At 43.1% G+C, this 16,936-nt stretch overlaps 1 protein-coding gene across 1 annotated transcript in view; it reads right to left on the bottom strand.

Moving 5' to 3' along the window:
- The window catches only part of FN1 (fibronectin 1), a gene marked incomplete in the record, with an annotated part of 4,425,379 nt that overhangs the window by 2,020,536 nt on the left and 2,387,907 nt on the right, over window positions 1-16,936 (bottom strand). Inside the window, 2 exon segments of the mRNA XM_044060668.1 lie at window positions 10,035-10,223; window positions 10,540-10,626. Coding sequence (XP_043916603.1) covers window positions 10,035-10,223; window positions 10,540-10,626 — 276 coding nt within the window.

Below are 16,936 nucleotides of genomic sequence, written 5' to 3'. Positions count from 1 at the left end.
CACCCAAGAAATACCACAGAGGGGAAGGAGGGAGGGTAAACCTGACTGCAGATGCATACCTATTGGACATCTACATTTATGGTAGGTACAAAACTGTACTATGTCCTTCAAGGATGCATCTGCAGTCATCACATATGGGTAGAATACCATAGCCAATCTGGGGGTGGAGGAACTAAGAAAAGGATGGTGTAGCTAAGATACCTTGCAGGACAACCGTAGCAAAGCCTGCTCTGGATCTGGAATATAAAGGTAAATTGTAATGCTTGGCAAATGTATGCACGGAGCTCCATGTGGCAGCTTCTAAAATGTCCTTGGTAGCCACCCCTCTTAAGAAGGCTGTGGAGGTGGCTGTGGCTCTCCTAGAATGAGGTCTAATGTTAGCTGGTACAGTCTTTCCATGAAAGGAGTAACAAAAGCGAATGCAATTTCCTATCCATTTTGAAATAGTCTGCTTGGAAATTACTTTTCCTTGAGTACCAGCAGCATATGCTACCAACAGCTGGTCAGTTTTTCTGAAACCTTTAGTTCTGTCCTAGTAGCAGCGCAACTGTCTGTGAATGCCCAGGGTGTGCAGCAGTTTCTCCCCTTTGTTCTGTGGATTTGGGAAGGTAGGCAGGTGAATGGCTTGATTTAATGAAACCCTGGATACCACCTTTGGCATAAATGTGGGATTAGTTCTCAATGAAACTCTGTCCTGATGAAAAATAATAAATGGCTGTACTGCCATCAGGGCCTGCAACTCCAAAACTTCTTGCTGAGGTTATGGCCAGAAGGAAAGCAGTCTCCCATGAAAGGTACTGTAGATCTGCAGAAGCTGCTGGTTCAAATGGAGGCAGTGTTAGTTTTTCCAACACGAAGTTAAGGTCCCAAGCAGGTAGAGGTGGTTTCTGAGGGGGCTTGATGTTTTTGATTCCTCTTAGAAACTGTCTTAGGAGAGGATGAGAGAAGACAGGTGGATCAGTATTGTACTCTGCTGAAATTGCTGAAGCATGAATTTTAATAGAAGAGTAAGACAGACCATTGTGGAACATTTCTGCCAAATATTCCAGGATATGTGCCATGCTCATCACTGTCGCATCTAGGCCTTTTGTGGTGTTCCAAATGAGAAATCTTTTCCATTTTGCTGAATATGCCTTTCTTGTGGAAGGGCAGCGAGCTTCCATAATGATATCCTTCACTGTCTGGGATAGCTTATCCTGAGGAGGAGTCAAGGTATTCTCCAGGCTGTTAGTTGCAAGGTTTTCAGGTTGGAATGTAGAGTTTTGTATCTGTGCTGTGTCAGTAGAAGTGGCCAGAGGCAGAGGCCATGGTTTCGTACACGACATGCTCCTTAGCAGTGGGTACCAGTGCTGCCCTGGCCAATCCGGAGCTATCAGAATCACTTTTGGCTGCTCTGTCCTGATCTTCAGTAACACCTTGGTCATTAATGGAATAGGTGGAAATGCACACACTGTTAGACTTCTGCAGCTGAGAGAGAGAGCGTCCACTTTCCACGCTTGTGGATGGTATGTCCTTGTGCAGAATTTCTTCAATTGATGATTGTGGAGGGATGCAAATAGATCTATGTCCGACCTCCCCCAAAATTGTGTTATCTGTAGGAAGATGTCTGGGTGCAGCATCCATTCGTGCGCCTCCATGATATTTCTGCTTAAGCTGTCCGCCAGTGTATTCTTTTTCCCTGGCACAAACTGAGCTTGTAGCTGTATATTGAGTTTCAAGGAAAGTTCCCATAGATTCATTGCCAGTCTGCAAAGAGGATAGGAATGGGTACCTCCTTGCTTGTTTATGTACCACATGACTGTGGTGTTGTCTGTCCTTATTAGTAGGTGGCCTCTATGCAGAAAAGGTTTGAAGGCCTCCATTGCATGCATCACTGCTAGCATTTCTTTTTGATTTATGTGCATGCGTAGCTCCTTTCGTGACCACTGCCCTTGGATACCTCTGCCCTCCATGTGTGCTCCCCAACCTAGGTCTGAAGCATCCGTTTACAGTTTGGGAGGTTTTTGGCTTTGTGAAGGGCAGTCCCTTGTTGGACTGGCTGGCCTGAGCCCACCACAGAAATGCCTTTTGAAGGCACGGAATGAGTGGGATTAAAGTTTCTAAACTGTGACTGTGCCGAGTCCATAAACTCCTTAGGTACCACTGTAGCTTTCTCATATGTAGCCTTGCTTGTGGAATCAAAAGAATACAGGATGCCATGTAACCCAGGGCCTGCAGGATTTTCCTTGCAGTCAGCTGAGTTTGTCTTGTCAGATTTTTGAAGTAATCCGGTAGCTGTCTGTTTTTCTTCTGTGAGATAAGCCATTTGGGTGGTTGTATCTAGATCCACACCCAGAAAGGTTATTCTTTGGGATGGAACAAGTCTTGATTTGTGCATGTTGACTGTATATCCCAAGGCCTGCAGAAGATTGATGGCATAATTTAAGTCCTTTACCAAAGTTTGTTGGCTGTCCGCTTGTATAAGGCAGTCGTCCACATATGGGTATATTTGAATCCCCTGAAGTCTGCAGTGTGCTATTACTGATGCCAGGAATTTCGTGAATACTCTGGGCGCAGTAGATGAGCCAAAGGGCAATGCTGAGAATTGATAATGCTCTGACCCTGCAAGAAATCTGAGGTGTCTTCTGCAACTTTGTCTGATAGGGACATGCAGGTATGCCTCCTTGAGGTCTAGAGTCACCAGCCAAGACCCCTTGCCCAGCATGGGAAGGAGTTGCTGTAGAGTCAGCATTTTGAATTTTGGCACAATGAAATAAGTATTCAGTGCGGACAAGTCGAGAATTGGTCTCCATTGATGTTCTTTTCTTGGAACAAGGAATAGTCTGGAATAAAATCCTTGGCCTTGTTCTGAAAGAGGAACCTTTTCTATGGCTTTCATTTGTAGTAAGTTTGAGATTTGTTTCAAAGCCACTGCCCTTTGATTTGGTGGCAGACCTGGCATGCCTTTTCTTTTTGGCAATGTGTGGAAATGGAACCTGTATCCATTGTCTATTTGGAGTGTCCATTTGTCTCTTGTAATGTTGTGCCAATTTTTTGAGAATAAAGAAAGCTTTCCGCCCAAAGGTGCTTCTAATTGAGCCCTGGTTGGCGGAATCAAAGCAAAGTCATTGAGTTTGTCCTTGTGCAGCAGTTGCAGGTCCTGAACTGCCTGTCTGGATTGGAGGTTGCCATTGACGGCCTCTGTAGGAGCCCCTAGCTTGCCCTCTACCTCTGGCATGCCTGTTCCTGCCCCTTTGAAACCTTTCTGTGTCCAGAAAGGACCAATTCTTGGAAGGCCAATTTCTACTGAATCGAGGCGGTTGAACTTGAAGAAAATCCTTAAGTGTTTGTACAGATTTTGCCTTTTCCTCAAATTTCTTTAGGACTTCTTGAGCAGTGGAGCCAAATAACTTTTGCTTTTCCAATGGAGCATCCAAAAGCTTAGCTTTAACATGGTCTGGCAGAGATTGTTCCTTCAGCCAACCATGCCTACGTATGACAACACCTGTCATTGCTGACCTACATGAAGCTTCCAATGCATCATAACCACACTGCAAAAAATGGTTGCTAACCTGCTGGGATTTATGTACCAGATCCTGAAGGGATTTACGGTCAAGGGGTTCAGTAGAAGACAGTTTCTTATGCATTTCTTCCAACAAATACTCTTGGTACTGCATCATATGAAATTGACAATTTAATGCCCTCATAGCAAGAGTGGCAGAAGTATACACTTTTTTACCCCATCTCTTTAATGCCCTGGACTCCTTTGCAGAGGGGAGTGGGTTCCTAGTAGTAACAGCTGCAACCCCTTTAGGGCCCTGTGAAATAGTTTCAGGATCAGCAGAGTGGGCCTTGTAAAGAAAATTGTGTGTATCCGGGACCCTGTAATACCCATCGGGCTTAACAGGGGCCGGAGGTAGAGTATCAGGGGTCATACTAGAATCAGAATACACATCATCAATGACATTTAAAACAGGAGGAATAGCCAAAGGTCTATGCAGAGGTAAATGAAGAAAAGTTCTTAGTCTTTTCCTTGAGTCAGAATATTCCTGGCCCTGCCCTTTGAAATGCTCTCTCATAGAATGAAGGGTCTCCCCAAAGGAAAGCTCTTCAGGAGGGGAGGCTGAGGGAATAGATTCCTCTGCATCCGAATCCTCGTAGGCCGAATAAGCCTCCTCCTGGAAGCCCGAGTGATCCGAGCCATCAGAGGCCTCCTCAGAGGAAAGGGGATCAGGGGGATCTACCCTGGGCCTTTTGTCTAGAGGAGGTTGGGAGCCCCTGTCCGGATGGGGCTAAGAGCCCCTGATTAAAGAGATAAGGTCCTCTGCTAAGGTTAGAATCTGTGAACTAGAAGAGGGTCCCTGAGGAATAACCCTGGGAGGCATGGTTTTAGTGTGTTTAGCAGCTTTAGCCCTGGTGAAGGCCTTAATGGACATGGATGCAGGAGGCCTGGCTGCACCACGTGCTGGTGTAGCTTTGTCTAATGGAATGGTGTCGGTTGTACTGTTTCATGGTTCGGAAGATCCAAGGACTCTGTATCAGCCGAGACAGATACACTCGCGGTAGGCCTAGCCGCGGTTTCAGCCGAAACCGCGGGCCGCGTGTGTCGGTCCTTGTCTTTCCGTTTCCTAGGTAAATGTGAAGTCGGGGTTTCCGACGGCATTTTATATGAAAAACTAGCCCCAAAAAACTCTTCTGCGAACTCCGACCGACGTCTAAGAGTGCGTCGGTTGAAGGAAGCGCAGGCTGTACAAGCCGAGACGTTGTGGTCTGGGCCTAAGCAGGGAAGACAGTAAGAGTGGAAATCCTTATGAGGTATTTGTTTCCCACAAGTTAAACAATTAACTTTATCTGACATCGGCTGAGGCAAGAAAGAGTCCCCAACGGGGTACTTAGCTTTTGAAGTCTTCGGATAGCTGAATTACAGGAGCTGGCCGACCGGCACTTGCGAACTGCTTCTGCTTCGGGCACCGCGGCAAGAAAGACTGAGGAAGATGGTGTCAGCTGATGCTTTTATACCCCAGACGCTCTGACGTCGGGGAAAGGGCGACATCAGCCGACGCCGGACCCAGACTTTGGAATCCGGCCGACCGAAGGGCTGCCTGAGGCAGGACAACCCATATGTGATGACTGCAGATGCATCCTTGAAGGACATCATGAAAACATTGGTTAAGAACAGACACAAGTTATATTACAATGATTCAATAGAGAAAAGTAAGTTAATATAATACAAACCGGAATCACAGTACAAACTGATAGAAAAGCATATTTATGGTAAATTTAGAGAGGTAAAGACATGGGATATAAATTGATAGAAATAAGGAAGTGAGTGAAAAAAGGGAGAGTAAGGAGATGTAAGGTACGAAAGGGTATTTGTCCACATTTAGGGGAAATAGTTTATCCTGGTGTAAATGGGTATACAAACATCTGGTCCAGTCAGATACAACAGTATTAGAATTATCATTAACTGGACAGTTAAGTTACATAGTGCCTTCCAAAACTGCTGAAATATAGCATCATCTGCAATAATGTACATCAGCATTATTTTTATTAACAGGAAAAAATCTGTTTCACAATGTTCTCATCTTAAACATTTAAAGATTTGAATATGGGTCACACAGTTTTGAAACTTTTTTTAAATTAAATACATCTGCTTACAGTAACTAAAATATCTGCAACATTTTCCAATTTAGAAACTACTAAAACTAGCCCTACTTTTATGGCAAAAGTTATTCAATTATCTCTGTCAGCTTATCCATCCATCTGCATTTTTTTCCAATCCCAAAAATAAAGGTGATAAGCAATTTAGATTCTTCCTATACAAGACAAAAATCTTAGTCTGACCAACTATTTATTTCTTTATTGGTGGGGTGGGGGAGGTAGATCTCAGTTTCTAAACAAACTATTTGAGGTAGGTTACCCTCATTTCTTTTCGATGTCCCTACTATGGGCAAGTCAAAACTTATTCTGTCTGAGCTGTTTTCTCTTCAGGAGCATTTTTTCAAAAGGTCTTGACTCAGAATCCATCTTAGAAGCCAATATTTGGTCTTCCATTCACTTTCACTAGACATTACTCAATCAATACCTTTTCCAAAGCCAGAGCAGGTTTCTCCAGAACCGTCCTGTGAAAAAACTGAAAGGCTGCCAGTCCAGCCAGATAGAATCTTGTAAATAATACTATGTGATTTGTAAATATTAATATAATCTATAGGCTAGAGCAGCCACGGTGGTGCAGCAGTTAGCGCTGCTGCCTCACAGCAAGAGGTTCTCCGGTTCGATTCTCAGCTGGGGTGCCTTCTGCGCAGAGTCTGCATGTCCTCCCTGTGGTCGCGTGGGTTTCCTCCGGGTGCTCCTGTTTCCTCACACATTCCAGAGATATGCAGTAGGTGGATTGGACACTCTAAATTGGCCCTAGGTGTGAGTGTGCGCCTTCTATAGAAGGTTGGGTGCCGGGCTGGCAACTCGACACCGTAAACCTCCACTGCCAATCATGAGCTGACAGATGATCCGCTGTGGCTACCCCTAACTGGGAAAAGCTGAAAGAAGATAATGATGATGATTAAAGCAAGACTGTGCAAACAAATTATACTGCCAACATTAAGGGATATTTACTCTTGCAAACAAATTGCTTTCAAAACAAATATCAGAAAAGATCCATAATTGGCAGCAAACAATAGTTCTCTAAACTGCTTTGCCAGTTACATCCAAGCTTTTAAACCAATTCTGTTAATCCAGGTGCAATACTTGAGTCAAACTGCAGAAGTTTTCATTAACTGCTTCTCCAATATGTATAAATGGAAGAACAAATTTTCCCCAGTGATGGACAGACTGACCTTTTAGTCAAGCTTACTTTCAATAATGTGCAGTACAATAACACACAAAAAATAGGCAATAAAAACTGCAACAGAATACGTAAAGATGACATGTGTACTTAAGACAATATACATGCACTCATCTTAATGAAGTAGGACTTCAGACAATTCTAGTTACTTTTTAAGGACTGAGTCAAAGTGAAAACTAGATTAGGTTGTTCATATTGGCAGCAAATCACTCTTAAAATGAAATTCTGTACCCCAATACAAGAGCAGAAGCAACACCAAAACAAAGCAGTGATAAGATCAGCAACACAATCCTGCACTACCGATTCTCATAAACACAACTTACCGTTTTCACACAGCGAAACAAACTATATCGGTTTATCATTTATTTAGCTATGTTTGTATAACATAGAAAAACTCTACAAGTGCAAGTGGAAAATAATGTAATTATTTTTTTTGATATATGCAGAAACGTCTGTACAACTTTTCAAATTACTGGGTATCGACTGAATTTTAAAAAGTGATGCAGTTCATTCGCCAATACGATGACCTTTGCAACACTTTTAAAAATACAACAGATACATAACCTGTGTATGTGTGTGCCACTAAATCAGGTTTCTTTTTCCATTATCCGCTTCTTCATGTTTTGGCGTTGTATGCCGAAAGTTTGACATAAAATGCAGCTTTTGAACCCAATCTCCATAGAATGAGATGAATCTAATAAAATGGCAAAAATGTGTAGTTGTCACTGCTTAAATTTACTTTACATTAAATAAAGGAAGTCTGAACAGATGGAGAAATAGGACTGCAGGTACTGCATCCTTCACATCATAAAAAGTGCTTTGCCACTGCATGTCAGCATGACAGTCAATAAAACATAAAATTTTCACTGAAAGAAACTTCATCTTTTACATTTTAATGGCTGCCACTACTGAAATTTACTTTATCTGAAATTATGCAGTTTGAACAAACTGTGTGTGTGTTGGAGGGGCGTTATTACCACTTCATCAGTGACCAGTATTAACACCTTAGAAGCATGGTAGTCAAGAAAACAAAATGACTTCAGGATTTCTTTTTATGCTGAAATGGTTATCTTCCTTTGCTTAGATTGGGCTTATTTGCAAGCACTGTCAGAAGCAACCAGGAAGGGATTGCAATGGCAAGTTGGTACAGATATTCAACAGTACTCAAGCCATTACTACAGAAGTTTAAATCAAAACTTTTTTTTTTCTGGATGCCAACACAGTTGTGAACATATTACTGAAGTGCAGCCCTCCAACCAGTTCAGTAAATTATCAGACACTAAAGGAAAAAACACCGATTACTTCAATTTCTGGTACTGTATTAGAATGAGATTAAAAGTTAAGTTACCATAACGATTTCACTGAATAATACTTGTGAACTACACTACTAATTAGGGAAAAACAGTAGTCTTATTTCAAATTGCTCAAAGACATTCTAGGGCGGGAAAAATCTGGTAGTCATCAGGATATTGTTCGAAACCAAGAAGCAGAGCTATAGGGAACACAAAGACCGGAAAAAGGATTTAACAGGAATTTAGAGAAAGATGATGCTATGGGTGGAACTGTGGATGGCACGTGCAGTATGTCAAAAAATGAGATGTTAATTAATGAAGTCAGTGTGAATATATATATATATATATATATATATATATATATATATATATATATATATATATACACCTCGGTCAGAGTCAAGAAGCAGGATTTAAAAACGAGATGGTGCCCCTTTAAATCAACTTACCGAAACAATTATAGCAAATTCTGTATGTTCCTGATGGACTTTGCCTACTGTCTTGCTGGAGAAATTACTTGATCCAATGCTGTTTTAACTCCAGATGGAAACAGTGGATGGAACAGAGTTTCACAAATTTTGCTTTTAACTGATAAGTGGGCATGGCTACATAATATCAATGTCACAGTGTGGGAGGGTCAGCATGAGAGGGGACTACTGATTTGATTGTGTCGAAGGTATGTCAGGAAAGTGGAGATCAACTCCACCTGGAAGGATGTGATACCAAAAAATGGGGGATCTAAACTAGGGAAAGGCAGGAATGTAGAAATGACTAACTTCTGTGTGTGCTCTGGTAACTGCTGATGGCTGGGACGAGTTTACATGGAAAGGAAAAGACTCGCGGTTAAGTGAAACTGTGGTCAAACCAGGAGTTTTCCTTTAAGTGGCTATGCAGCTAAGAATCCACCTAAATGACTCACACTCTAAGTGCAGCAGGCCAATACTACAATCATGGCACCAATCATTTTTCTTCCATGTTTTTTGCTCCCATGCACAGTCTCCATAAAATCTTCCCCTAGCTTAAGTGCAGTTCATTTGTTTCTTTGTGGTGGGTAGTTCCATTTGCCACAAAGACATGATCGCTCTAGAGTGGGTGCAATTCAGACAGCCATGACACTGAAATAGCCTAATACCCAGTCTCTGGGTTGTAGGGCAAGTTACCCACATCACCACCGGGGCACATATTGTGAGTGCACTTTAAGTTTGGCTACCACCGGATGGTGGCTTGGTGGACTGAAAACTACCCTCTGGATGCCTAGTCAGTACTGCCCTCCAATGGACTGTGGTTATTTATCCTGCGTCACACTCTGCTCTCAAAACAGATTATGGGCATTTTCTCTACCCCATTCAACAAAGTACTCAGCTCAGCTGTTCATTAATTCTCATTACTCTACTGCAGATCCCAGTCTTAACTTTATGGTAGCATTTCTGAAACCAAACTCCTGTCACTTGGGCCATAGTCAAGACTATCCCTCCAATAATGAAGCTGGCTTCGTAAATTAATCAGTCCTAAAAAAACTACAAATGTTTGGGTACACAGATCATGCTCTTCTGATCCACACATTTGTTTGGAATTTTTCTCAGTTACTTTCTGACAGGTACGTAGAGTACCTTCACCCTATTTTACAGGGGTTGTCTAACTACTCCATCAGTACAATACATTAATAATCCTCAGCCCTGACATTACAACTCAGCAGTGTATATGGACAGCTCAGCTGTTCATTAATTCTCATTTCTCTACTGCAGATCCAAGTCTTAACTTTATATATGTTCATGTTTGTTCCACGTACACTGTCCTGAATGGAATTTTACCAATTCTGTTACCCAACAAACACAGTATACTAATACACTTTAGACAGATTGCTGTATTTAACACTACTACAACACTATGCTTAATCCATGCGCTTTTATCAAATTACTAACCATTTATGATAGTTTTGGAGACTGGAAGGCTTTCTATTTCATCCTTGACGGTATATACACTGACATTGTACTCTCCAGGACCAACATTCTCAAAAATGCAGGAGATCTGACTTGCATCAACAAACTCTTCCAAGGTATTTCCCAAAAGGTCATTTACTGGAGCGCACGTTGCCCTATAACCAGTGACACCTGGAAAAAGAAAGTAAACCTAAATAAAAAAAATTCATTGCAGCTTTTGCTATGTTATTTTTATGATGGGAAAGTATTTCCACTATAGAATTCACTTGAAAACATTTGTCATACATCTGCTTACAAATACCTGAATCTGCATCACCTTTGGCTTAAAGGTGCTACAGCTTCAGAAATGCTACTTCTTACAGTAGCAGTTCAGCAATGCATCTGAACAGAATAAAAGTCAGTCATCTTAATGAAGGCAAACTAAAAACTGTTATCTTGATTAGAAAGGAAAGAAAATGTTAAGTACACTATGCAAACTCCCTTTTACCTGGAGTGTTGGATTTTGCCCAAGAGGCCCTCAGTGATCCAGTTTCAGGATTTGATTCCAAATGCAAATCTGATGGTGGAGACAAAGCTAAAGGAAAGGAGGAAAAAGGTTAAGAAAAAAAGGAACATACTAAAAAAAAAACAAACACCTTCAACATGACTTCACAATACATTCAGCCACACAATTTTAAAAGAATAAAGCACATGCTAACGCATTACCCAACTACCACAAACAAGAATAAAATACATTGAGGAAGTAACTGCATATGCTTTACATGTAGGATCACTGCTGTTGTACATACTATGAAGGTTACAGGCAGACATCTGACATATCCAGATTTCCAAAAATGGTAAGTCATCTCCACCAAGCACTGGGTTATTCCTCCAAATGGATGTCAAAAGAAATTCTGTGAATGGGACAGTAATCTGGCTTGTTAAGCAGAGTCACCATCAAATGTGGCAGGATACCACAGGAATAGGGACCAGTCTTTACAATAAACATAGAAAATAATAATCTAAACATTAAGCTGACCAAATAAAATTCAAATTATTGTAGACTTCAATATGTTTTATATGACTAGCTTTTTCCAGGAAAAAGCTTTAAAAATGCTAGCGTGAAAAATATGTGCAGCTTAGATATTTAGTATGACTTTATACACCAGAGACGGACTGGCCTGTGTGTAGGGGTGCACTCCTCCCCCAACCTCCTCCCATGCGCACACACCTCTCTCTCTCACCCCCATCTCATCTCTCTCCCAACCCCACCCAGTCTGTCTCCAGTGAGAGAGAAACTGTGCGAGTTTGAAAGTGCAGACCGCCAGGTCTTAACCTGCTATAAATCAAAGTTTTAAATGTTACATTACAGTTGGTGTTCATTTAGTAGAGAAGGTAACAGTTGGGAGACTTTAATAAATCACTGCATTTCATTTTGTGAAAAAGAAAGCTGCACAGCTAGCAAAAATGGAATGCTTGCTCAAAGTCCATTCACACGGTTGTGCCCAAAGTGGAAAGTCATACTAAAACTAAGCTGCATATTCTCCCAACCAAAACTTTTCTTTTTTTGCACCAATTAGAAATAAATTATTTACTTCACTTTCTAGGTACAACTGAATATTTAAGCACAGTATAAAATTAAGGGCTCTCATCAGCCTGAAAGCTCAATCGCAAAATGTTTGGCTGATAAAAAGGTATGACAAGTCAATAATCCATTGTCTGTTTTCTGTTGGTGAACTGCAATACACAGTACAACAAACATTTGACCAGTGATGTCTGCATGCACCAGCCCTCAGAACTGTAAGCCTCAGTCAGAACCAGTCCTGTGCCATCAATGTTATAACAGTTGGAAGCATGTTGTATAGTTACTGGAGTTCTGTGACCACATGTCTCAGTAGATTTGAGAGTTTTCTTTCAACACGGTTTACTTGAAAATTAACTTTTTAGACATTTTATGCAAAAATTTGATTACAGGCTGTTTTGAATAAAATTTGTACAGAAAAAAAGTTGTGTATTCATCACATATGGGTCCTTCTCCTCATGCTATACAAAAGTCCAGCCAGTATACAAAAGTTTTCAGTCATAGTACGGAGCGTGGGACGTCTGACATGGCTAGTTCAATGTGGGCCATAAAAGTGATGTCTGCACGCACCAGCCCTCAGAACTGTAAGCCTCAGTCAGAACCAGTCCTGTGCCATCCAGAAAGGAAAATGCTGCATAATAAAGACGGGTAGGTTGGTGGGAAGGAATACTGCAACATGGAAGAGAAGGACATCTATGGTTATGGTAAGATTTTACACAAGTATTCTAGGCCCTTTTATTCTCCTGTTGCAGTATTCATCACATATGGGTGAGTGCCAAAGCTCACTGCGAGGAAGTGGGTGGAGGTCTAGAGGCTGTCTCCAGGAATCCATTAAGGATAGCCCTGGCAAATCCTGCCCTGCCTCTGGAAATATGGTCTAACTTGTAGTGTTTGGTGAAGGTGTGCAATGATGACCAAGAGGCTGCTTCAGGAATGGTAGAGGTGTCCAAACCTATGAAGAAACCTATGAAGAAGACTCCAGAGGAGGCCATAGTCCTGATGGAGTGTGCTTTAACAGTACCCTGCAGGGATTTCCTGTGGAATTGGTAGCAGAAGGTGATAGCCTTGGAAATCCAGGGTGAAATTTTTTGGCAACTGCCTTCCCCAGGGCCATGGGATGGAAGAAGACAAAGAGCTGTTCAACCTGTCTGATGGATTTGGTTTTGTTTCTGCAGGTAAAATCTGAGTTGTCTGTGCACATTCAGGGAATGGAGTACTCCTCTCACTGTCCCCCTGTGGATTATGGAAGAAGGTAGACATGTGGATGGCTTGATTTAAGCAAAGATCATTCACCACCTTGGGCATGAAGGAATGGTTGGTCCTAAGAGTAACCCTGTCAGTGTGGAATACCATGAAAGGTGGAATAGCCATGAGGGCTTGTAGCTGAGACTCTTCTGGTTGAGGTAAAGGCCGCGAGTAACAGTTTTCCATGTACACTGTTTTAGGGAAGCTGTCTGCTGGCTCAAAAGGGGCCAGAGTAAGATTTTCCAAAACATAACTGAGATACCATGGGGGTGGGGATAGCTTCCTGGGGGGGTCTCAGGTGAAGAACCCCTTTAAGGAATAATTTAGCTGGTAGTCTGGACACCAACAGGGATCCAGAGGAAGGCATCCTGAAATGGCAGACAAGTGGGCTTTAATGGAAGAGTAGGCCAATCCTGTCTGCAGAAGTTGACACAGGTAAGAGAAGTTAGAGGGGTCTTCTAGCAAGCGAGTCCAACTGTCTTGAGGCACCATAAAATCTCTTCCACTTAGAAAGGTAAGATTTTCTCAGATTTGGTTTCCTGGTCTCCTGCAGGACAGTGAGCATGTCCACATTGTAAAGTTGTCTGAAGGGGATCAGAATCCTTTCTGCCACAGGGTGAGGTGCAGCAACTGTGGGTGGATTGGGATCCTTGTGCTGTGTGATAAAGTTCACTCAGGGATAACTTGTGGTGATTGCCCTTGGATAGTTGTAATATTAGGGGGAACCAAAGCAGTCTTGGCCAAAAAGGAGTCACCAAGATTTTCAGACGGTCCTGCTGAATCTTCAGCAGGACCTTCTGTACAAGTGAGAAGGGGGGGGGGGCATCCAAAAATTTCCCCTTCCAAGAGACTGAAAAGGCATCTGTTGCCACTGCCTGTGTGTGGAAGCCTGGTGCAGAATCAAGGAAGTTGCCTGTTTATGGAGGAGGCAAACAAGTTTAATTTGTGGTGCATCCCAATGGTGGACCAGGTCCAGGAAAACATCCGTGCAGCATCCATTCGTGGCTGTTCATGATAGATCTGCTGACAGAGTCTGCCTAGGAATTCTGTAGAGAAGGAATGCAGACCGCCTGCAAGGAAACTCCCTGGGAGGTGGCTAGTTCCCACAGTAGGAGAGCTAATCTGCAAAAAAGGTAAGATTTGGTCCTCCTCTGTTTTTTGAGATATCACAGCACTGTGGTAGTGTCTGTAAAGATCTTTAGAGGTCCCTTTTGTAGGTAGGTTTGGAAGGCCTGAAGGGGCAGGAGAATTGCCCTCATTTCCCAGACACTGATGTGCTCTTTTTTCTGCGGCTCTGGCCTAAGTCCCTGCACTTTCAGATGGACCAGAGTTGCTCCCCAGCCCAAGTCTGAGGCATCTGTGTGCATAAGCTGTTTGGGTTGGGGTGGATGGAGGGAAGACCTGGGTTGAGGTTCTCTTTCTTCACCTACCAGTGGATTTCTAGTTTGAAGCAGAGCAGGAGGGGTACTCCCAAAGGGTGAGTGTGCTGGTTCCAAATTGACATTGGGTACCACTGCAACTTTCTCATATGAAGTCTTGCTAATGGTAACATGTGGATACTGGCTGCCATGTAGCCCAGAAACCTGAGGTACTGCCTTGCTGTCATTTCTGTTAACTGAAGGACCAGCAGTAAGTGTCCTGTCAAGCTTTCCACCTTTTGTTGGGGAAGGAAGGCTTTCATGATGTCTGTGTGAATCCTGCAGTGCAGGAAAACAATGTCTTGAGAAGGTTCCAGCTGGGATTTTGGGAAGTTGATCTGAAAACCTAGGGACTGTAGGAGGAAGTGGAAAGAAGAATGCATTGCTGGAGGGTCTCCTTGCCTGTACCTGTATGAGCAGGATGACCAGATAGGAAAATATCTGGATTCCTTTTGTTCTGCATAAGGCAATAACTGGAGGCAGATATTTGGTGAATACCCTGGGTGCAGTGGAGAGCCCAAAGAGTAAGGCAGAGAATTGAAAGTGAGAAGGGCCTACAGAAAACCCAAGATATTTCCTGAAGCTGGGCTTGATTGGGATGTGAGGATACGCATTCTTTATGTCTAAGGTAGTCATGAATCCTTGGGGAAGCAGGAGTGGAAAAAAGTTGGCAAGGTCAACATCCTGAACGTAGGAACATGAAGGAAAAGGTTGAAAACAGAGATCCAGGATTGGTCTCCAAGGACGGTCTTTTCTTGGAAAAAAGAAAAGCCTAGAGTAGAAACCTCTCCCTTTTGCAGCCAGTACCACTGTTTTGATGGTGCCTTGCAGCAGGGTTCTTAGTACTGGCTGCAAAAGGTGTAGCTATTGTTTTGGGGGTTGTGGTACACCCTTTGCACTTTGGGGGCATAAAGCGGGTCATAAAGTAGCCATTTTGAATGATTGAAAGGACCCATTTGTCTGTTGTGATGTTAGTCCACACATGAAGACAGTGAGAAAGACAGTGACAGGGGGAGACAGGGAGGGGGGTGGAGGTTTCAGAGATGGTAGGTGGTCAAATACTACCTGCACTGTCCTGAAAGGGCGGCCTCTGAATTGAAGAGGGGGAAGCTGTAGCAGTTTGGGGTTGATTCCTGGAAGTTCTAGACTTAGAGGGTGCAGCAGGGAGAGAATGTTTTCTAATAAACTGAGTTTTAGCTGGATAATGTCCTTTGGAACTTTTGGAAAGGGAAGACTAGCAAGGTGTTTTAAATCCTGCATATCCCTTCCTTTTGCTGTAGTGACTTAAATAAATCAGCCACTTTGGCTGTGTTGTCTAGATGGGCATCAATGAGCTTTGCCTTAAAATCATCTGGTAGGGGCTGAAGGCATAACCAGGAGTACTTTCTTAGGGCAGATGCTGATGCTGCTGACCTAGCTGAGCCCTCAGCAGCACGACAACAGCATTTTACAGAGTGCCTGGTAATCTGGGAGGTGACAGCCAGAAGGGGAGACCGTGAAGCTTTTGAAGTACATCAGTCAATTCCTTGGTGGTTTTCTCCTGGAAAGATGAGGCATATTTAGCCATGTGTGTCTGGTAATTTGTATCCCTGAAGACCACAGTATCAGTAGTGCAGATTTTCTTACCCAGATGTTCCAGGGTTTTGCCATCTTTCAGCAGGGAGGATTGTGGTGGTGGGCAGAAGTTTAGATACCTCATCTGTGGAAATGGAAATTGTAGCTGGGTCTGCTGGAGGACATATTACTAGATACTTGGCAGATTCAGCAACTTTATAAAATCTATGAGGCCTGCATGGAGCAGGAGGTTGAGAGTCAGGATTCAAGGATGCAGAGAAGGCACCCAGGAAGGCAGATAGAAATGGAGGTACAGCAGTAGGTGTTGGGGAATCCCATCTAAATGAGATCATATCTTTCTAGGACCTCAGTCATATCAGAGGGCTCCTCCTTAAAATGCTCTCATCTTGGTAATGGTTTTGCCAAAGGTCAAATCCTCAGCTGGGGAGTCAGGGTCGATGTATTCTGCCTCTGGGGAGCCATACCCCAAGGAAGAAGGAAGTTCGAAAGGTGTAGGAATATCAGAAATCCTCTTCTTCCCTAATGGTTGGATCAGAAGTTAGAATCCTAGGGCTCAGAGCAGGAGGGGGCATTGTAGAAGTCCCTGTGGTGGAAGGCTTTAAGGCACTGAACAAACTTTGGTTGAAGGCCTGCCAATGAGGCATGCTTTCAGAAAGGGGAGAGATTAGGTACCTTTTTTCTTCTCTTTTTAGAAGCCTAGCAGGCGTTTGAAGGGAGGAAGGCCTGTAATCAGGCAACTGTAAAGAATTGGAGGGATCTGTAGGATGTACCGTAATCATTACCCCCCCCCCCCCCCGCTGAAGACAGACATTGGTAAAGCCTCAATGAATGTGTCCTTCACGCAGGATTGTGTGGCTTACATGAAGTACCTGCTAAATCCGAAGAGGCGGATCTCGAATCCTCTAACAGGGCCGGTCACATGCTGAAGGTTGGACACAGGAGGCACAGTGGCAAAGGTAGATCTAGAAGACTTGGCCACCTTCTCAGGTGGTTCAGTATGTATGTCAATGGGACCCTCCATACCCAAGGCTAGTTGCTTAAGTAGTTGATTCTCTAAAAGATTGAGCACATGCAGACTGCTGCAC

The sequence above is a fragment of the Protopterus annectens genome, chromosome 2.part0 (assembly GCF_019279795.1).
Source record: "Protopterus annectens isolate FY-2018-M chromosome 2.part0, PAN1.0, whole genome shotgun sequence".
NCBI lineage: Eukaryota > Metazoa > Chordata > Ceratodontiformes > Protopteridae > Protopterus > Protopterus annectens.
This window is presented reverse-complemented; position numbering and strand designations above follow the sequence as displayed.